The sequence below is a fragment of the Babylonia areolata genome, chromosome 4 (genome assembly GCF_041734735.1).
Source record: "Babylonia areolata isolate BAREFJ2019XMU chromosome 4, ASM4173473v1, whole genome shotgun sequence".
Taxonomy (NCBI): Eukaryota; Metazoa; Mollusca; class Gastropoda; order Neogastropoda; family Buccinidae; genus Babylonia; species Babylonia areolata.
In genome coordinates this window covers 46,077,722-46,100,134 of record NC_134879.1, presented here as the reverse complement: position 1 = coordinate 46,100,134, position 22,413 = coordinate 46,077,722, and the positions used below count along the sequence as shown (strand labels likewise).

Below are 22,413 nucleotides of genomic sequence, written 5' to 3'. Positions count from 1 at the left end.
TTTTCGATATCCGGGCACTTCTAGGGTCATTGCCCTCTTGTCAGAGCTGCCAGAAACATTCTCGCCTTCAGCGAGATCTAAGTGTTGAGCTTCTGCAGTGGTAGAAACACTTGAGTGAGCATCAAGGAAATATTTGTCGTGCGCGGGTTCGGAAGAAACTACCACATAGCAGCTTGAGTACTCGACCAAACAGCTCAGGTAATTAAGATTGTCGTTTGTCTGCGCAGAAGGTTCCATGTCTGATTGGTCATTTTGACCCACTTGTGATTTTTTTGTTTTTTATGATTGACAGTGTCGACTTGTAACTGGGTAACTCGACCTAGCCACCAGAGCCAAAGTATACAAATTATTTTTGTGTTTTGGGGAAAAAGGTGGATGAGGTGCATAAAAGAGATATGGAGATGCAGGAGATCGAATTGCGGACCCAACGAGAGATAGAACGAGTGTCTTGTTTGCAGACGACATTCCCACACGAAACGATCAAAACAAGATGTTATCTCCTCTGTAATGAGTGTTACACACACTTGTTGCGAGTAGAGAATGAACTACTGCTGACCAACACAGATCCGGTTTTGCTTTGCAGTTACTATTTAGCACCATCTGTCATGGAAAATTACACAAAGCTTGCCCAGTGCTTTGACGTCAAAAAGATTGTTCATGATTTATTAACCACTGAAACTAATAAACACACACACACACACACACACACACACACACACACACACACACACACACACACACACACATATTTATATATAGATATGTATATATAGAGAGTGAGAGTATATTATATATAAATATGTTATATACTTTCTAACATTTTTAAGTATGTGTCACAGCATGGTTAAAAAAAAAAGAAGTTAGTTTATAAACATCCACACTATACTTAGGCAGGTCTACACACACACACACACACACACACACACACACACACACACACACACACACATACATATACAACTTCTTGAATTGCATAATTTTGTTCTAAACCTATAGTGTGTTTGAATGTGTATAATTTGTGTGTATATCACTATATGATATGTATGTAATGTGTACTGAATACAACTATTATGTCTATTTTGTGTATAGAACTGTAAGGTTAAATTTAAAAATACATGTATGCATAGGTTTGAGGAAATGAAAAGAGAGAATTTGTCATGAGTCTGAGAGGGAGTGAAAGGAGGTCATGATGGAAAAGAATGATAAAGAGAACAGAGAATTGAGTATAAATAAGAAAGTAAGAGACTGCAAGACATACACACACTCAGGTATACACTCACACACACACACACACACACACACACATACACACATACATACACACACACACACACACACACACACACACACACACACACACACACACACACACACACACGTGTGTGTGTGTGTGTGTGTGTGTATATACAGAGGGAGAGAGACAAATACACACACACGGGGAGTGGGATGGGCAGAGAATGAAACTAAGAGATAGAAAGATTAAGACAAGCGTGACCAAGAACTGAAGAAGACATTTATTTTATGAAGAAGAGACAGACAGAAACAAAGAGCGTTGGAGTATAGTTCATGAATTGAACTTTGGCTTTTAGTTTTTGTATGCTAAGTTCTTTCAACAAACACCTTCAGATTATAAATGTGATTGTGGGGGTTTGGGGTGGTGCACTTATATGTAGGTATACTGTAGTTTGTAAGTGAGAGAGAGTGTGTGTGTGTGTGCGCACACCATAAATGTCATGGAATTAGATATGATTTCAGGGACTGAGAAAACTGCAAAGGGGAAAAGAATGTCTGCCAATTTTGGGCAACCTCTGAACAGCATCAAGGAAGGCTATCTGTGGAAGCGAGGTACGTCTGTAGTTTTGTTTTTTTAATTAATCACCCTGTATAGAAAACAAATGAAACAAAAAGGAGCAAGCTAACATAAGTCACAGCGAGTTGAGGGAAAGGAAATGATTTTCAATGATTGATTGACACATCAGGATATTTTAGCACTACTATACCCAAAATCAAAAGAAAGAAAAGAGAAAAAAGAAACTCAGTGAGTAGATCCCCTTCTTGTGTTCATGTTATTTTTAATGCTCTTTGCAAATTCCCAGAATTTTTTCCTGTCTTTTGTGATGTTTTTCTGAAGGCCTGATGAGCGTGTTGGGTTTATGCAAAAGTCAGGCATCTGCACCTCTTTTTATTAATTTTTTTTCTCTCTCTCTTTACAGTTTCAGCAAATGTGGTGTAGCATATGTGTGTGTGTGTGTGTGTATGATGGATTATTCTGCACACTTTTGCACCTCCTTGAAACTAAAACTGAAACTGTTTAGATTTTGTTTTGAAGTGGCTGGGTGTGTGTATTTTTCCGTCCCTGCCTGTCAGTCTGCCTGTGTTTTTCCCCCTTCCAGTTATCTTATCTTACCCAAACTGATATATATTTTTATGACAGATTATCCACCTGCCTGCTGAGTGAAGAGGCAAAATGAGGAGTGGGGTTGTCAGAGTTTAATGCTCTCTCTGTCTCTGTCTGTCTGTCTGTCTGTCTGTCTGTCTGTCTCTCCTTCTTTCTCCATCTCCCTCAGTCTATTCTCTCTCTAGATCTTACTAGTTAGTATCAATTTCTTCTCTTTCTCTCTCATAAAATGATCAAGTCCACTCCCTGCCTCCACCCTCTCTGTGTTTGTCTCTCACTTTTTCTCTCTCCTCCTCTCCTTATCCCTCTCCCTTTTCCTTCTTTCTCTCTGTCTCTGTCTCTCTCTGTCTCTCTCTCTCTCTCTCTCTGTCTGTCTCTCTCTCTCACTCTCCCTCTCTCTCAATTGTAACCTCGCTGTATATATCATGAACTATGGTTTCTCTATTTTCTAGTAGTATTTTGTTGAAATTTTACTTTGTTCTTTAATATTTTATAATGGTATTTCTTCACTTACCCATTTGTGAGGAGCCATGGCCTAATGAATAAACCATTCACACTTACACTCTCTCTGAGTTTGTATGATCAAGTACATTTCCTGAAGTCCCTCCCCCCACAGCTTCCCCCTCCACACCCCACCTCAACCTCCCCCCTCCCTACTCTATTCCTCCCTTTCTTTCCAATGACAATCACTGATGGAAACATTTTTTTCCTTGTCACAGGTGAACACATAAAGAACTGGCGAAAGCGTTACTTCATCCTATGTAAAGATGGGTCTTTCCTTGGGTTCAGATCCAAACCTGAAGGGGGTGATACCACTGACCCTCTGAACAACTTCACTGTCAAAGGTCAGTGGCTGTCCCTTACATACATACATGTATACAGTCAACCATTAAATTGAAATGAGAATATTATGGTTTTAAAAAATGTGATAAATATTTGAAATGGGGGTGGGGGGAATTTACCTCGTAAAAGCACTAATTTCCGTTGTTCCTTTGTTAGAATAGTGTATTGAATGTCAGGAACCCAGCTCCACACCACTAGATCTTGAGTAGTGGTCTGGACACTAGTCATTTGGATAACCAATAAGATGATAAATCAAGGTCCCATAGTGCACTTAGCACATGTAAAAGAACCAACAGCAACAAAAGGGTTGTCCCTGGCAAAATTCTGTGGAATAAAACCCACTTTGATTATAAAACAAATACACTTGCAGACAAGGAAAAAATAAAAGAAGTGGGGGTGGGGGGGGGGAGTTGAGGGGGAGGTAACACAACACACTCTCCCATGGGAAATGTGTATGTGTTGTAACAAAAAGTGATACAATACAATATTTTTTTTATAATGTAATGTGTGGGTTCGCAGTCTGTAACAGCCTTTCTTTTATCCCCACCTTCCAGTATGCATTATGAGCAGTTATATCAGCAGCAAATTGACATTGGCTGTCAAAAACAACAAAGTTCTACAACAGCAGCAAAATCGTGAGGTGAACTTTTAGCATTTTTACCTGTTGATATTTGGGCATAAAAGTGCACATGTGTGATTCCAAGTGTTGAACAGTTTTGCTGTGCGTACATTACAGACTGTCAGTTAATGAAGATCGACCGACCACGGGCCAACACCTTTCTTATACGAGGTTTACAGTGGACCACTGTGGTGGAGAGGATGTTTTGTGTGGACTCTGCAGAAGAGAGGTGTGACGATTCTGTTCTTTTCTGTGGTCCACTTCTTTACTGTTTTCTGTTTTTACAGTTCTTTCTTGTTGTTATGCCATTGGGGTTATTTTGTTTCTTTTCTTTTCTTTTTTTGTGGGGGCAGGGGTGTGTGGGTGTGTGTGTGGGGGGGCTGATTTTTTTTCTAAATAAGAATTCAGAGGGTTTGCTTTGTTGTTGTTTTTTTCTAGTTTTCTTGCTTTTGGCTTGTAAGTTTGTGTTCAGGAGTGCATTCAACTGAGTACTAAAGCATTTGTGATTGTGTGTGTGTGTATGTGTGAACGTATGCATATTTATGAACAAGCATTTGCATTCATGTGTGAGAATTTAGGAATGATACTGCCAGAATGGTTGCTGTTATCTTGCTAAAATTCAGTTTAAACATTCTAAGTTATGAAATTCAGTATTAATTTGATGTTCCCATTTGTACCAAATCTTTTTTTTTTTTTTTTTTAGAAAACGGATGAAGGGTGCTGTTTAATATTTGTGACAGAAACTGAGAAAGATGTGCTGCAACTTATATCATGTTCTGTTATCAATTTTGTCACATTAAGAAGCCATGGGTTAGATCTGATACCTTACCTTAATTAAATGTCCACCACAGGGAAGAATGGATACAAGCCATCCGGTCCATTTCTGACAATTTGAAAGTAACAGAGGAAACAGGTTCATCAGCCGACTTGCTCGACATTCCAAAGAACAAAAAGAAAGTGGTGAGTTACCAGTCTTGTGACTACTGTAACACAACTAACAGCAGCAGTGACATGCTTTGCTTAGCTCACTGATGTGCACAAGCCAGCAAGGCTCAGGATTCCCAGAGTGTCCAGAATGTTTACTGTGTCGTGTGTGTCAGTCAAAATAACACAAGCTATGAACAGGAAACATGTATCATTTAACCCTTTGAGCCCTGACCACCGCTTTACCAATGGTGGGGAGGGGTGGCATAATGCCTGGCCACCGGTTGAGCAGTTCGTAAACACTTGTGTCGTGTTTTGCTATTGGTTGACTTATATTGAAGAGCCATTCAGAAAAACCGTAATATTCCGACGCCAGCGAACGCAGTACCAACATTGCCGCACCCCCTCACTGTGTTTTGTGCATGTGCTTTGGATAAAAAAAGATCGATTTCTACCACGAAGCGTGCAGAGTCTCAACCTGACATGCCTCCTTTGATCAACTGATTCTGTATGCTCAGATTCATTTTCAACACCACTATCTGCAGCAAAATCATCCGATTCGAATTCCACCTCACTATCAGAGTAATCATTGTCATACTCTACTTCCGATAAATCATCAAGCATATCAGTTACTTGCTGCGTTGTGTACAGTTGTTTTCTCGCACGTTTTGTCCCTGATTTCTGCCCTGACGGGCCAGGTTGAGACTCCGCACGCTTCAAGTGTTTACGCACCGCTCAACCGGTGGCCGGGCATTATGTCATTTTTCTCTGCCACCAGTAAAGCGGTGGTCAGGGCTCAAAGGGTTTAATACCAATTATTTGCAAATTTTGGCTCAGGAGCTCAGGCAGAAGGGTTAAAATTGCTCAGGAACTCAGGGCTCAAAGGGTTAAAAGGGAGTATCTCCAGCTAGCTGCACTCACTGATCAGTTTAAGTGTCTGCTTTCTGGTAACTTGGTTGGTACTTCTCAGGCATGGCTTCTAGTATATAGATACTTTTATTATAATGTCATAGAAATAAGATATTTTAAATCCATCACACAGAGAACCATCGATAGACCTCCATCGCAACATCATCAGCATCACCACCATCCTCCTCCTTCATCCCCAATGATGATAATAATAAAAGAAACCATCAGTGGACTATTTAGTTGGCATAAACGATTGAATAAATGCAAGCAAGCAGTTCTGAGTATTAGGGAATACAACAGTTTCTGCCAACACTTTTGACTCCTCCCTCACAGATTGTATGTCATTAGCTGCAAGAGAATGCTGCTCTTCAGTGTCTCTCCAGTTCTCAGTTCATTCTGTTCAGGAAAATGTTTCGGTTTCCTAAGTTCCTGAGATATATTTGGCATTTTTAGGTCCAATGTATCTGCAGATTTGGTGGACTCATCCAGTATCCCTGGAAGTGAACCCAGTTTGGATTCTCCTCCACATCTTGCCTGTCTGCGACCTATATTGATTTTTCATACGCAGCTAGCTATGTATCATAAACAAGACATTTTGTGCTATGCTGGCTGGTGCAACAGTGAACTAGGGTAAAAGGTTTGGCAGATATAATTCCAGGGGAAATTTTCCTTTTACAGTGATAGAAATTGGCTATAAAAACAATTTTCCTTTTCGCAGTGATAAATATAACGATGATAATAATGTTATTTTCTGTTGCAATGAATGAGTGACTGAAATGGGGATGTAAGCCCACGATTTCTCGCAATACAATAAATGGATGTGTTTCAGTGTCATTACTGTTGATATCTTCGTTAACGCCACTGTCATTATCATGATCTCTAATGTCGTCACCCCCCATTTCTCATTTCTTTTTCTCTCTCTCATTTTTCTATTAGATTTGCATTGGGAAAAGACAAGACCCCAAGTCCAGTGACAAGAGAAATGTTTTTGATTAAAATAAGCGGGACTTCCCATGCTTTCTCACACATTGTGAGAAAACATGGGGGTGCCCCCCATGATTTTTTCACAGTTGAGTGAAAACATGGGAGGGGAACGACCACACTTTCTCGCAATCCCACAATTTCTCTACTTTCAGTGAGAGAAATCATGGGATTTCAAGAAATCTTGGGTTAACAGGGGATTTTTCTTCCCGTTGTCAGTTTTAAGAATATTAATTGAAGAAGAAAGTCATTTTGATTTTGATGGTGCTGATCTGTTTAACACAGTTGTGTTTTGAGGCAAGAGCCACATGAAATTATTTTCTCTCTGTTGGAATAGTGAGCTACAAGAAGAGAAAGAGTGACTGGTGCAACTTGCAATTTGCTGACAAATCCTTGATATGAGAAACAATATGACATTCAGACCAAAGGTTTGGTGAAAGGAGGGATCTATAATCATAGATTCTGTATTGAAAAGTCTAAAGTGGGTTCATGCATTTTTATTTTTCTTGTGTGTGTGCAGTCACTGAATGACTTTGATTTCCTCAAAGTCTTGGGCAAGGGAACATTTGGCAAGGTTATCTTGTGCAAAGAAAAATCAACAAATCACTTATACGCCATCAAAATTCTCAAGAAAGCTGTGATCATTGCGAAGGTAAGTTTTGTAGTATGTCTTGGTTCTATTCATTGGAAGGAATGCAAAAGAAGAAGACAAAAATACAAAATTTGTTTTTTACACTGGCCAGAATCTGAAATGTTATTGTGTAAGAAACATGTACCAGGTTATTTTCTTCATTTATTTTTACAAAAGATTATTAAAAAAAAACAAAAAAAAACCTTGCTTATTTCTTGTTTTCTTAACTGAGCAAAGCATTTACTGATTTAGCTCTTTGCACTGTTTTTGCTTAAAGCAGATCAAGAGGAAACTTTGAATGATGAGCTGTATTGTTAGACAAGCTTGATTGTGATAACAGATTGTTTTTCAATGGAAATTATAATATTTTTACTCCTCAGCTTCTAAAATGACGTGTGAAAAATGTAAAATGATGTACTCTACATCATGAGTGTGTTTATATTAAATTTACCAACTATCTGTTTCATGAAATAGTTGTAAAAGATGTTTACCCTGTTGTAGGGGTTTTGTATATCAAGAGAAGCCACAGTTCAGACTTTGAACAGCAATTTTATTTTTGTAGGTTGCTCTCTCTACTTCTCATATTGTCACATCAGTTCACGATATCTTTAAAGCTGACTTCTTTTTTTTTTCTTTCTTACTTTCAGCATTAGAACTAGTGATCTATGGTTAAAGCATCATGATTTATTTCTTTACCTCGTGCTCACAGTTGTTTCATGTTGTTCGTTGTCATTTTTGCATTCCTTACCTAGTGCTCACAATTGTTTCATGTTGTTGGTGGTTGTTTTTGCATTCCTTACATTGTGCCCACAATTGTTTCATGTTGTTTGTTGTTGTTTTTGGATTCCTTACCTCGTGCTCACCATTGTTTTATGTTGGTTGTTGTTGTTTTTGTATTCCTTACCTCGTGCTCACCATTGTTTTATGTTGTTGGTTGTTTTTGCATTCCTTACCTCTTGCCCACAGTTGTTTCATGTTGGTTGTTGTTTTTGCATTCCTTACCTCTTGCCCACAGTTGTTTCATGTTTGTTGTTGTTTTTGCGTTCCTTACCTCTTGCCCACAGTTGTTTCATGTTGGTTGTTGTTTTTGCATTCCTTACCTCGTGCTCACCATTGTTTTATGTTGTTGGTTGTTGTTTTTGCATCCCTTACCTCGTGCCCACAATTGTTTTATATTGTTAGTTGTTGTTTTTGCATTCCTTACATTGTGCCCACAATTGTTTCATGTTGTTGGTTGTTGTTTTTGCATTCCTTACCTCATGCCCACAATTGTTTTATGTTGTTGGTTGTTGTTTTTGCTTTCCTTACCTCGTACCCACAATTGTTTTATGTTGTTGGTTGTTGTTTTTGCATTCCTTACCTCGTGCCCACAATTGTTTTATGTTGTTGGTTGTTGTTTTTGCATTCCATACCTCGTGCCCACAATTGTTTTATGTTGTTGGTTGTTGTTTTTGCATTCCTTACCTCGTGCCCACAATTGTTTTATGTTGTTGGCTGTTGTTTTTGCATTCCTTACCTGGTGCCCACAATTGTTTTATGTTGTTGGTTGTTGTTTTTGCATTCCTTACCTCGTGCCCACAGTTGTTTTATGTTGGTTGTTGTTTTTACATTCCTTACCTCTTGCCCACAATTGTTTTATGTTGTTTGTTGTTTTTGCATTCCTTACCTCTTGCTTACAGTTGTTTTATGTTGGTTGTTGTTTTTGCATTCCTTACATTGTGCCCACAATTGTTTCATGTTGTTTGTTGTTTTTGCATTCCTTACCTCGTGCTCACTATTGTTTTATGTTGTTGGTTGTTTTTGCATTCCTTACCTTGTGCCCACCATTGTTTTATGATGTTGGTTGTTTTTGCATTCCTTACCTCATGCCCACAATTGTTTTATGTTGATTGTTGTTTTTGCATTCCTTACCTCATGCCCACAATTGTTTTATGTTGATTGTTGTTTTTGCATTCCTTACCTCATGCCCACAATTGTTTCATGCTGATGGTTATTGTTTTTGCATTCCTTACCTCATGCCCACAATTGTTTCATGCTGATGGTTATTGTTTTTGCATTCCTTACCTCATGCCCACAATTGTTTCATGTTGTTGTTATTTTTGCATTCATTCCTTACCTCATGCCCACAATTGTTTCATGTTGTTGGTTGTTGGTTTTGCATTCCTTACATGGTGCTCACCATTGTTTTATGTTTGTTGTTATTTTTGCATTCCTTACCTGGTGCCCACAATTATTTCATGTTGTTGGCTGTTGTTTTTGCATTCCTAACCTGGTGCTCACCATTGTTTTATGTTGTTTGTTGTTATTTTTGCATTCCTTACATTATGCCCACAATTATTTCATGTTGTTGGCTGTTGTTTTTGCAGGATGAAGTGGCACACACACTGACAGAGAACAGGGTACTCCAAACCACAAAGCATCCCTTCCTCACAGTAAGTGGACTGAACTTCCTGTGTCGGAACACATCTGGTTCTGTGGCCAAGAGTTTCAGTTTCAGAACTGAACTGACCAATATTCACTACACAACACTGGCTTTGAAAAGGGGAAAAAAAAATGTTGTTTTTGAGAACGTTTTCCATAAGTTTGCTGGTTAAGGATAAGGACTTTTATTTCAAACATTCATGAAATATGCTGGAGACTTACTTTTTGAGTTTCAGTTTCAGTTTCTCATGGAGGCGTCTCTGCGTTCAGACAGATCCATACGTGCTACACCACATCTGCTAGGCAGATGCATGACAGCAGCATGACCCAACATCCCAGTCAGACCTTTAGTGCATGCATGTATATTTGTGTACCATCAGAGTGGATTTCTTCCTAAGAATTTTGCCAGAGGAGAATACTTTTGTTGCTATGGGTTCTTTGTGTATGCTGCATGTGGGCCCTCAGTTTATTGTCTCATCCGAATGACCATATGCTCAATTTGATTTTCCAGTCAAACTTGGGAGAAAGAGCAAGAGCAAGAATCGAACCCACACCCTCATGGACACAGTATTGGCAGATGAATGTCTTATCCATTCTGCCATCTTCCTTCCTTATTTTTTGGCAGAATATAGATATAGAAATGTTATAGGGTTCCTTTAAGAAGGAAAGGTCCTTTGATCGGTCACAAACATTTTTGTCGTCAGTGATACGCTTAACAGTTTTACGACACATACATTGCAGATTATTCTGTTTGTAAATGGGGAGCACACAGATGAAAGTGAATAGTTTACATTTATATTCTTGTTGAATAATTTATGCGGTAGCATGCATAAAAGGAACATTTTTTTAATCAGCTGAAATAACTTTTTTTATTTTATGTACATGTTCTTTTTGGACAAACCATTTTTCGTGTTTGCGTAGGAATTTTTGTCTTTTAGACCCCTGGATTTTTATTTTATTTTATTGAGAATTATTTCTCCGTCAGACTGATTCAGCCTTTTTCTCTGTTTCAGCAACTGAAGTATTCATTCCAGACACCTGACAGGTTATGTTTTGTGATGGAGTATGTGAACGGAGGTGAGCTGTTTTTCCACCTGTCTCGGGAGCGGGTTTTTACCGAGGACCGAACACGGTTCTACGGGGCCGAGATCATATCAGCTTTGGGCTACCTCCATGAGAACAACATAGTGTACAGAGATCTCAAGGTCAGTGGGTTTGATTCTGATGTGTGTGTGGGCGTATGTAAGTGTGTGTTGTTGACTCTGCCTGACTGTATGCCAGTCTTGTCTGTTGATTTATGTGACTCTTTGTGTGTATGAGTGTGTATGTTAGTGTGTGTGAGCATATGTGTGTGAGTATATGTATGTGTGTGTGTTTGAGAGGAAATCAGCAGAGTTATCAAGATAACATTTGTATTGTATTTTTTTTTTCAAAGACAAAAAAAAAAAAAAAAAAAGGAAAAGGTAGTACAAAGAAATGTCAAATGCTGGAATAACTAATGTGTTGACGAAAATGTGTGATGTTTATTTAATGTCTGAGCTCTAAAGTGACACTAATGTGATTGTCTTGTAACAGATCTTATGATATATATGGCTTTCATGGTTCTGCCAAATTTAAAACAGCAGAGGAGAAAATTCTCACAGACTTGGAATGATGCAGACTTGGCAGAAGATGCTGTTTTTGGGTAATTTTTTTTTATATTTTATTATTATCCTGTGTTTATTTCTTAATCACTTTCCAACCCCTTGTATTGCTGCTGGTGTTTCAGCTGGAGAACCTGCTTCTAGACAAGGATGGGCACATCAAGGTGGCGGACTTCGGCCTGTGTAAGGAGGAGATGTTCTACGGTGCCAGCACCAGCACCTTCTGTGGTACCCCGGAGTATCTGGCGCCGGAGGTCAGTGCTGTGATATCTGCACTGTAATCATTCACTATTTTGGGTGGAAAAACTATGCATTGGGTAAAATATCTTGTAGGCAACCCCTCCACCCCATACACACACCCATTATGTTTAAAAAAAAAAAAATTTTTAAATGTGCATAAGGTATAATATCTTGTAAGCTCCCCCCCCCCAACCCCCCACCCCACCCGCCCTCCCCTCCCACCTATTTAAGGTTAAAAAATTATGCATAAGGTAAAATATCTTGTAAGCGACCATCCCCCACCCCCCACATTAAAGGTTAAAAAGTGTGAATAAGGTAAGATATCTTGTAAGTTACCCCCCACCCGCCCCCCACATTTAAGGTTAAAAACTGTGCATACAGTAAAATATCTTGTAAGTGACCAGCCCCCCCACACACCCCCACACCCCCCACCCATTTAAGGTTAAAAAGTGTGCATGCGATAAAATATCTTGTAAGCACTCCCCACCCCGCACCCCCCCACATTCAAGGTTAAAAACTGTGCATACAGTAAAATATCTTGTAAGCGACCAGCCAGCCATGACTGGGATTTGCAATGATCTAGGATCCTAACATTGAATGTGTAACATTTCAGCCACTTGGCTTTGTACAGTTATGTGATTCAATTTGATTACCGTAAAGTTCAGTCTATTGAGCGCACTGGTATATAAGCCGCACCCACTAAATTTTGGAAAAAAATGAACTTTATACATACATAACCCACACCGGTTTATAAGCCGCACTTACTTCCGGTACTGGAACACATACTGGGGAGTGTGCACTTTATGTGTACAGTATACACTTACAAATATGACAAGAAATATAAAATTTAGAATAGAGAAGGAAAGTGTGTGTGTGTGTGTGTGTGTGTGTGCTATTTCTCTGTGTGTGTGAGAGAATGATTTCATGCACGTTATTATACACGTCTGCCAGGTGTTAGAAGACAACGACTATGGGCGAGCGGTGGACTGGTGGGGAACAGGGGTGGTGATGTACGAAATGATGTGTGGACGCCTACCCTTCTACAACAGAGACCACGACGTGCTCTTTGAACTCATCTTGTTGCAAAACGTCAAGTTTCCCCGCAATCTGTCCGAAGAGGCCAAAATGCTGCTCAATGGGCTGCTGGTGAAGAACCCGAAACGTCGGTGAGTCAGACCACTAATTTATGTTTTTTGTGTAGTTCTTAATTATTTTTTTTATCCTGTTTTATGGAATAAAAAAAAAATCACACATATGACAGTGCTCAAACCCATGTCCTCCCAGTCTAATTGTGCTTACTGCAGCTTCCCGAATTAAACAGATTTCAAGTTGAAATAATTTTATGCTCTATGTCATTTTGTCAGTTATTTGTTTATGATTCTGTTTTCTCCCAAAATTTTCTTTTGCAGTTTTCTACTTCTTATATTGATGCTTTTATTGAGATGTCATTTCGTCTATGATGTAATGATGCTTTTATTGAGATGTCATTTCTTCTATGATATGATGATGTTTTTATTGGGATAACATTTCTTCTCTTTGACCTGTAAGCCACACAAATGCTTTTGCATTCGTGGTGAAGAGACGATTTACAAGCAGTGCGTTGGACTGTGTGTGTTGCAGGCTTGGAGGCAGTGAGGCGGATGTAGAAGAAATTAAAGCACACCCTTTCTTCCAGTGCATCAACTGGGACGACCTTGTGGCCAAACGGGTGAGTCAGAGATATGTGATCATCTTCTTGTTTGATGCATTCTGGCTCCTTCACCTCATCGTGCATGTTTGTGTTGTCAGGCCATGGATGTCAGTAGTGAGGTGTGTGTGTTGGGCTGGCAGTGTTGTTTCATCATTGTGTACATGTTGGGCTTGTCAGCATGTGTGTACATTGCCAATGTTGTATCTATATCTGTTGTCACATTTGGTTCTTACTTCTGCGGTTTTGTTTCAGGCTTTGTATTTGTCAGCACGCTTTAAAAGCATTTCAGGGGGAAATGTGTTGTTGGTTTTTTTTAATGTTTTGAATGCTGTCTTGATTTTTTTACCCGGTGAAAAAAGTATTAAAAAAGCAACAGCCCAAAACCCAAACAGTTACTGCCTAGTGCTTTGGAAGTCAACAACAGCAGCAACAAGAACAACAGCCGCAAAAGGATGACAGTAATAACAACACTGTTGTTTATGATCTGTCATTTATAATGAGAGTGAAGATGTGTGAAATATTGTCATGTGTTTATCCTCTCTTTTTTGGGTGGAGCACAGTGGGCTATAGTGGCCAGTGCAGAAGTTGGGGAATTTGAAAGTGAGGATCCTGTGCAAATGAGTTTGTTTGGAATCACAGAAATGAGCTAGGGTACGTGTGTACTTTTCTGAATAGCGAGAGTATAAAAGATTTCTTTCAGGAACTTGTTTTGTTAAAGAAAAAGGAGGAAAACTGGCTATTATTGCGCTGACGGCGTCTGCAAATATTCTGCAGGTAACTGACGCCAACTCTTTTCCTGTGTGCAGTTCTGTATTGCTTGTTTGCTGTTTTCTTGACTCTTCACTGATCTGTATGGAGATTAATCATGGTGTGTGCAGTTGTTGTTTTTTTCTCCAAATTTCTTTTCTCCAAACATGCTCTGGTTTGCTTCTTCTCATACGTAATCATCTTTGGTAAAAAGGGTTCTTTTCAGTTCAGGGTGTAATTGGTAACTCGGCTGCCTTGCGCTGAAATAAAGAAAAGGGGAATCATATAGTCTCTAATTTTGAAAGGTGCACATAGTCAGTGGGGAAAAAATATTGCTGGAAAGAAACATATTTGTTAAGCCTATTGTATTCTCCAAACTATAGTGATTTCATATGATATGGTAACTGACTTGTTAGGTCCTAGAAACTCCTGTATGAATCAACCTAGCCCTCATAAATCCTAGAGGGCCTGACCAAAAGTATTGGGGTTAAGTGCAGTAATATGTATACCTCTAATGACTGTTAAACAGTCTGCTTCAAGTTGACTCCAGATTAATCAGCAAAGATTTACTGTTGTTTTCCAAGTATTCAGAATTACGGGTTGTTAAGAGGGCATCATGTTGGCTAAATGCTTGATATATGTAGTGAATGCTTTTGAAAACAAGAGTTGAAACAGGCAAGTCTATGCCTTCAATAACTGGCAGACATTCATGGTGCTGAAATTCAAAAGAATAGTTTAAAGTTATTGGGGTTACACAAACTGAACAATAGAAATATTTGGTTTTTACTATTCTGTCTAATTTTTAACACGTGTGGGTTGTGTTTGTTGTTTTTGTAGTTTAATGAAAACTTCACTAACATTAATTGCTGTTACAGAGAAAAGTAGCTGAAACTTTGATGGATGCTGTTAGGAAATGAGCTTAAAGATGTAATTTCACCATCTGTCTGCCTTTGTCAGCTGAAACAATGACCAGAGTTATTCTGAAGGGATACATTTACACTGTATAATATTGATATTTATGTAATTGATTGTAATCAATTTATATGCAGTTATTTTCAGGATTTGATAAACATGAAGTGGGTTGGTAGATATTCACGGTGTGCTAAAAGATCCCATAATAAAAATTGTAGACTGTCCAGTTTGGGTATGCTAGAATTTGATTTCCTGGCCTCCTTCCTTGGCCATTTGCATCCGTGAATTATATTCCCAGTGTATGTCACTTCTGCATGGCATGGAAAGTGAACGCATATTAGATTGTCCTTGCAGTCTGTCTTCCAGCACAGTCCATGTTGATATGTCTTTTGGTGCTTCTTGTTGGGAGTAAGAGGGAAAGTATACATCTGTAATGTATGATTTTCCTTTCCTGTCTGTATATGACGTGAATTTTATATATAAACTGAATGGAAAGCATCATCAAAATGTGTACATGTTCTGGAATATGTTATGAAATGGTGTGTTTCCAGTGTGCATGTGTCTTTTTTTTGTTTTTTTCCCCTATTTTAAATCTAGTTTTCAGGTCTTTGGGAAAATTAATCTGGCAGTTTTCTTGATTCTGATCATGCTTTAAAATGTTTGTGTGTATATATGTCTCTGTGTGCATGAGTGCAAAGTTTTGCTCAAGATCATTGAGGTTGGCTTAGTTTTACGTATTGAATGCTGAATCCTTGTTTATGTTACACCTCTTTCTGTATGATGTACAGGTCATTTTGATGTGTGCTCCACTAACATTTTTGCTGTACTCTTTTCTCGTAAAAACTCTACCTAGTTGCACAGTCAGCTCAATGTAACTCTTAATACCAGAGGTCTCCTGTAAGTGGTGGTATTCATCACAACATACACTCAGACTAGAAATTTGAACGAGTTGTGTCATTTTAAAGGTCTCTTGTCTTTTACAACAGTATCAAAATGTTCAGTGAAGGTATAAAGTTTTAAAAGAAAGAAAAAACAACAACAACTTAAAGATACAATTCTAAAATGCCAGTTCAAGCAGCGAATTTTAAGTTGATGCTTACAGCAGGCCTCAGCTGTGTTTCAACATTGTGTTACTGTTATTGTGTTTTTATGTTGCTTTTGATTGTGCTGTTTTTTCTTGTGTGTGTGTGTGTGTGTGTGTGTGTGTGTGTGTGTGTGTGTGTGTTGTGATTTCCGGTTGTGTTTATTTCTGTACTGACCTATTCCTTTTATAAATATAGTTATGTGACAAAATGAATGGATGTATTTTATTTACTGAGGATAGCAGAGTAAGCATTCAGAGGAAATGAAAGGAAACAATATTAAATAGAACAAGAAAGGAAAACATTGTTGGGAAGACAGATAGATGGAGAGGGATTCACAGATAATTCTTACTCATTGAGTGGTAATGCTAAAATAGCCCTGTAGCTGGGAACTGAAATTGCCAAGGGCTTTGCAGTTGTAACTTGCAGAGAAAATAAAAGGCCATCAGAAGAAGAAATGGTGAATAATTGAAGAAGGGAGACTGTGCACATTACGTACATTATGATTATTATGAAGATCATAAACTATCATTTGTTACCTGTTGGATTTTGAATGTCTGAATATTTCGGGGTGGGTGGGGTGGGGGTGTGGGGGGGTACTGATAAGTGAAGCACGCACACACAGACATAACATTAACAAACACAAAGAAACTAAAGTGACTAACATAGCCAGACCGTGCATTAACAAGCCTTTCCATGTGGCTGTGTTTATGCATTGTTCTCTCTGAAATACAAATATGGTGAAGATTTATACACAGAAACCTCAGCTGTGTATTAATGACACATGTGTTTCACCAGTGACAAACAAATGTGTTCATTATGCATCAGCTTTCTTATGTTACCTGATAAGATTCACATTGCGTAATTCCTCTTCTTTGATGTATCACATCACCATTGAGATTTTGCCACACACAGCTCTGGTCTGTTTCAGTTATAGGTCAGTGCTAGGTTGCCATATTGTGACTTAAAGCTTTCTTCATGTGTAAAATAATGAACAGGGCAGAAACAGAGAAGCAGGGATAGGGGAGGGGAGTCAGATTGATGGATGAGAGGAGTTATCTGTGAAACTGGCATGCAACTGGATTGCAAAAACAACTACTGGTGCTTGTATGTGTACATTCTTGTTTACCAATGGAAAATTCTTATATCTAGCTTTTGTTCAGTTTTCATTGCATGAAGACATTTGTTTGGTTTTTGTCCAGACACCCCAGTCCATATGCTGGTCTGTCCCTTTGTCCTAAATTGATTTTTTTTTTTAAAGAAAGAAAAATGTTCACCAGTATAATTGTTAGATGTTACTTCAAAGAAATCTGAAACAGTTTATTGTAATTTAGTACTCTTTTCATAAATATGAACAGATTCAGTTGTTATTTTGATTTATTCAAACAATGAAACCTTCTTCCCACTGATCCCCCCCCCCCCCCCCCCCCCCCCGCCTGATATGTGTGACAGTGTGTTTTCCCATTGTCTCTGACAGATCGCACCGCCTTTCAAGCCTCAGGTGACGTCGGACACCGACACTCGATACTTCGACGAACTGTTCACAGGAGAGGCCGTGAACTTGACTCCACCCCCCAACAACGAACCGGTCACCACCACGGAGGTGTTGCCGGGCATGGACGATGACATGGACAGCATGCCTTACTTCGAGCAGTTCTCCTACCACGGCTCCAAGAACAGCCTGGCCAGTAGTCGCCATTCCGGCATGAGTTTTGAGATGTCATGGGCCACATGATCACACAGGTGACCTGACACAAAAATGACAGCATCTCCTTTTGTGAACGAAACGACCGTTTGTCTGAGCCAAAGTTACACGACCACCATTTGATGTTCGGATTTTTGTTTTACTAAAGCAGCGGTTTTTTGGGGTCCGAAACAGGGAATTTTTTTCCATTAGGTAGTGTTTTTGTACCTCACTTTAATGTGTAGCATGCCCTCACTTTAATGCGTAGCATGCCATCACTTTGATACATGTTTCAGTTGTCACGTGTATTTCAGTTCATCACATATCTGTCTGAATCATTTTCCCTCTATGTCCCTCCCTCCCCTTTACCCACTCTCTCAGTGCGTGCACTTTTTTTCTCTGTATTTTTATCAGCTGGTTCTAAAAAGCTGGAAGAAGATAATGATAAGGGAGCAGTTTCATGCTTGTATGTGTGTGTGTGTGTGTGTGTGAGAGAGAGAGAAAGAGAGAGAGAGAGAGAGAGCTTGTTTGTCTGTCCATGAATGGACAACAATCTGGTCATTACTGGACCATACCAAAATATTTTTGATGAACAACAGTTTGGTCATTCCCAGACGTTTACTGGAATATTTCTTGAAAATGATTGATCAGTCTGTTCTTGAATTAATAGTTTTAAATCATTAAGTCAGAGAAATGTTGTTGTTTTTTTGGGGGGGGTTGCATATAAGAGATTTCAGCAAGATTTTGAAAAACAGATGCACAGCTTAGAGTTCTCAAAGTGTAGGCTTTGCAACCTTTGTGTGTTTCTGGATGTATGAGTACCTCTGTGTGTGTGTGTGTGTGTGTGTGTGTGTGTGTGTACACCTGTGTGTGTACACCTCTGTGTGTGTGTGTGTGTACACCTCTGTGTGTGTGTGTGTGTGTGTGTGTGTGTGTGCATTAGAAACCACATGTGTTTTGGTTTTTGTGTGTATGAAAGAGACGTATTTGTTGTCTTTCATTTTTGCCATTTAAAAAAAAAGATCATTCTCCACTTTAGTGAGCGGGTTGGATGTTGAAATATTTTAAATTATTTACTGAATCCCTTTGTAATGTAGAATATTAAATGTTTGACATTTTTTAAAGATAATCAATGGCCATTTAATTCTACTGATATTTTTCAATCTTATTTTTCATCTTTTTTTTCCCCCAAAGATATTGTTTGATGCTGATCAGTACTGGTTATGTTGACCTAACAGTGACAAGTCTTCACAGTGCTGTCATGTATTCAATCAAAAATGAAATACACACTATTTCTTTGTCACCAGATGAGATTTAAAAAAAATTATTATTATTCATGTATTGGACCACTTGTTTTGTGATTCAGAATGATCACAGTCAGTGATAACTGGTATGAATTGGCAGTGCCACACTTTTCTTCCTTCCACGGATACAAATCAAACAAGCAGCCAGTTTTAAATCAAATATGATTGACAGGCAAAACCTGATAATTGTTTCAGTGTAAAATATTGTCAGAAAAAAGGGTGAGGGGGGGAGATGGGAATTGTATCAGATTAGATCTATATTGACGGGCGCAATAGCCGAGTGGTTAAAGCGTTGGGCTTTCAATCTGAGGGTCCCGGGTTCGAATCACGGTGACGGCGCCTGGTGGGTAAAGGGTGGAGATTTTTACGATCTCCCAGGTCAACATATGTGCAGACCTGCTAGTGCCTGAACCCCCTTCGTGTGTATATATGCAAGCAGAAGATCAAATACGCACGTTAAAGATCCTGTAATCCATGTCAGCGTTCGGTGGGTTATGGAAACAAGAACATACCCAGCATGCACACCCCTGAAAACGGAGTATGGCTGCCTACATGGCGGGGTAAAAACGGTCATACACGTAAAAGCCCACTCGTGTGCATACGAGTGAACGCAGAAGAAGAAGAAGAAGAAGATCTATATCTATGTCTGCTGTCTATCTAGATATATATAGAGAGAAATATAGATATATATAGATATATATATAGATATGTAACTGAAACACAAGCTGAGATTGCATTCATATTGGAAAATGAAACCAGAGAAGCCACAAAGAGACTCTAAGCAAGTGATTTGGGTTGGTGATTATTGCACTGATTTCAACATCAGTATCCAAAATACTATATCAACCAGGAAGAAGTGGTCACAGGTATCCATGAAAGCTTCCACTGATCAATATTTATTACACATGCATTTGCTTGGAAGAAAGGCTGTCTACTTTGAGATCAGTTGTTGGTATTTTTTAGAAGTCTTTTTGTGTGGTGTTCTATTTATCTAAAGCCTTCATGAAATGGTCCTGATGATGTGACAGCACACACTTGCATGCAGTTAGAAATATTAAAAAAGATTCAACCATGTTGAGAAATACTTGTTCACATGTGTTTATTTTTCATCTTTTAAACTTAGTTTTTATGTATTAACTTTGCACCATCAACATGTATTTAATGTTTAACAGTCAGAATGTTTAGCAATAAATTCAGTGGTGCAGTTGTCATTCCAACATGAAAATGACAATATCACATTACATTTTAAAAAATAATCTATTTATTATATGTTGTCATTTGTTCATTTATTTGTCTCTAAGCTTTCATCAGTTAAGAAATAACTACTGTCTACACATCAACCAAAAACATATACATAAGAATCTTACTTTGTCAGCAAGAAAAAAAAAAGCCATGTTTGGTCTGTTATACTATGAGGACTGTTGTTAGTGTGAAATAAAGTGCTTCTTTTGCTTTTTTAGCTTTTCTTTTAAATCAGAGGAAAACAGAATGTCAGTGATTCTGTCAGTGGAAAGAAACATACCAGCAGAATGTGGATTGTATTGTACTTGATGGACATGATCAATCCTATGACCTGAAGTAAAGTTGAACAGATGATTCCTATTTTTAAATACCTCGTGATTTCAAATTACAGTCTGTTAATTATGTATTTATTTATTTGTTTCTTTGTTTCCTTACTTATTTGTTTACTTATTTATTTATGTATTTTACCTGTAGAATAGTGGACTCCAATATTTTCCTCAGGGAAAAGTTTCAAGTATTAACAGCAGCGTGCGAAAATAGTGAATGGGATTCTGATGGTTTAGGAAGACAGTTGCTATGGCTGGTATTGCCACCATGTTCTTTCTGTGAGGATGTGCCTGCATGTGTCTGTGAGAGAGAGAGAGAGGAAGACAGACAGATGACAGAGAGAACGCTAAATTTTGTGGGCATGTGCTTGCGATTAAATATCCAACATTCTCAGGAAATATGACAACTGGAAGATGGAGTGGGGCTCTTTGTGGGAAACTACACTCACAAATCTTATGTTCTGATATAATCCATCAAGATTTTTATTTTGAATCTGAAATCTATGGTCATTGGATTAGCTGTTTTTATTCTCTTTTTTTTTCCTTTTTTTGTTGTTGTTGTTGTTGTTTTTTTGTTGTTTTTTTTTTTTTTTTTTCAAGGTGGAGTGGTGGCCTAGAGGTAACGCGTCCGCCCTGGAAGCGAGAGAATCAGCCGCCGATATTTTCTCCTCCACTAGACCTTGAATGGTGGTCTGGACGCTAGTCATTCGGATGAGACGATAAACCGAGGTCCTGTGTGCAGCATGCACTTAGCGCACGTAAAAGAATCCACGGCAACAAAAGGGTTGTTCCTGGCAAAATTCTGTAGAAAAATCCACTTCGATAGAAAAAAAAATTTAAAAAAGGTTGGCGCTCCCTGGGGAGAGCAGCCCGAATTTCACACAGAGAAATCTCTTGTGATAAAAAGAAATACAAATGCAAATATTTGGATTAGTTTTTCTGTACTTTTAAGGAGATACTTGACAACCTTTTTTTTTTTTTTTTTGTTCTTATTTTTAACTCCATCTTCCTGAGCATTATGTATTCTGCTAAATCTCCCTTGCCTAGTACTTTAATATTCAGTTTGTTAAGGACTCTGAGGTTGTCAGGTCATGTTGAGATAGGTCCTCTCCAGTGGTCATCAGTTCATATGGTGGAGAACAACACTGTCACCAGATGTCTTTGAACTATAGCCTTGGGGAGGTTTCTGTGCTTGTGGGAGCTGGGTCTTACAGGCATTCCCTCTTGCTCAGATAAGACATGATCACAGTATGGTACGCAAGACCATGACATTAAAGCAAAATGATCTTTTATATATATATATATGTATATGTGTATTCTTGGACATGTAGCTGATTGTAGATAGTCCTCATTTCATGGATTTTCTCAGTTTTTGTGTGTGTTTTTTGTGTGTGTGTGTGTGTGTGTTTTTTTGTGTTTTTGTTTTTTGTGGGTTTTTTTTATACTTGATTATTGTTTTCTGTTGATTATAGTGTTTCCTCTGTGTCTGCTTCAATCATGTCTCTCTTTTTGTGTTCGACACTTCCTTTGTAGTGGATATGGGAGATTAAACCAACAGTGCATTCTGTGAAAACAGGCCTGATCGTGCGGCGATGGTCCATCATGCAGTTTGATGAAGGGATATAGGTGCCACCTCGCTGTTTGGGTTATGACTGGCAGATTTTAGTTCACTTGCTACTCAATGTTTTTCTGCCTTTTCTTTTCTTTTACATTGCTTTTTCTGTTGTCTTTAATTTCTAGTCCAATCATCTGTGTTTTGTTTGAAGGAAGGCATCTTTTTGATTTGTGTGGGGTTTTTTGTTTGTTTGTTTTTTTTT

General features: G+C 38.5%; 1 protein-coding gene across 2 annotated transcripts in view; it reads left to right on the top strand.

The window, feature by feature from the left end:
- Positions 1-47: 47 nt before the first annotated feature.
- LOC143281228 (RAC-gamma serine/threonine-protein kinase-like) overlaps positions 48-22,413 on the top strand; it is a 37,063-nt gene continuing 14,697 nt past the window's right edge. Inside the window, exons 1-12 of one of the 2 annotated variants that reach the window (XM_076586319.1) lie at positions 48-198; positions 1,756-1,845; positions 3,118-3,243; positions 3,978-4,089; positions 4,712-4,820; positions 7,195-7,326; positions 9,672-9,737; positions 10,740-10,931; positions 11,495-11,623; positions 12,561-12,775; positions 13,230-13,317; positions 17,518-18,570. In XM_076586319.1, coding sequence (XP_076442434.1) covers positions 1,785-1,845; positions 3,118-3,243; positions 3,978-4,089; positions 4,712-4,820; positions 7,195-7,326; positions 9,672-9,737; positions 10,740-10,931; positions 11,495-11,623; positions 12,561-12,775; positions 13,230-13,317; positions 17,518-17,775 — 1,488 coding nt within the window. In that variant the 5' untranslated portion in view covers positions 48-198; positions 1,756-1,784 and the 3' untranslated portion in view covers positions 17,776-18,570. Of the gene's footprint in view, positions 199-1,755; positions 1,846-3,117; positions 3,244-3,977; positions 4,090-4,711; positions 4,821-7,194; positions 7,327-9,671; positions 9,738-10,739; positions 10,932-11,494; positions 11,624-12,560; positions 12,776-13,229; positions 13,318-17,517; positions 18,571-22,413 lie in introns of those variants that run through there. The other variant, XM_076586321.1, reaches the window with a different exon arrangement.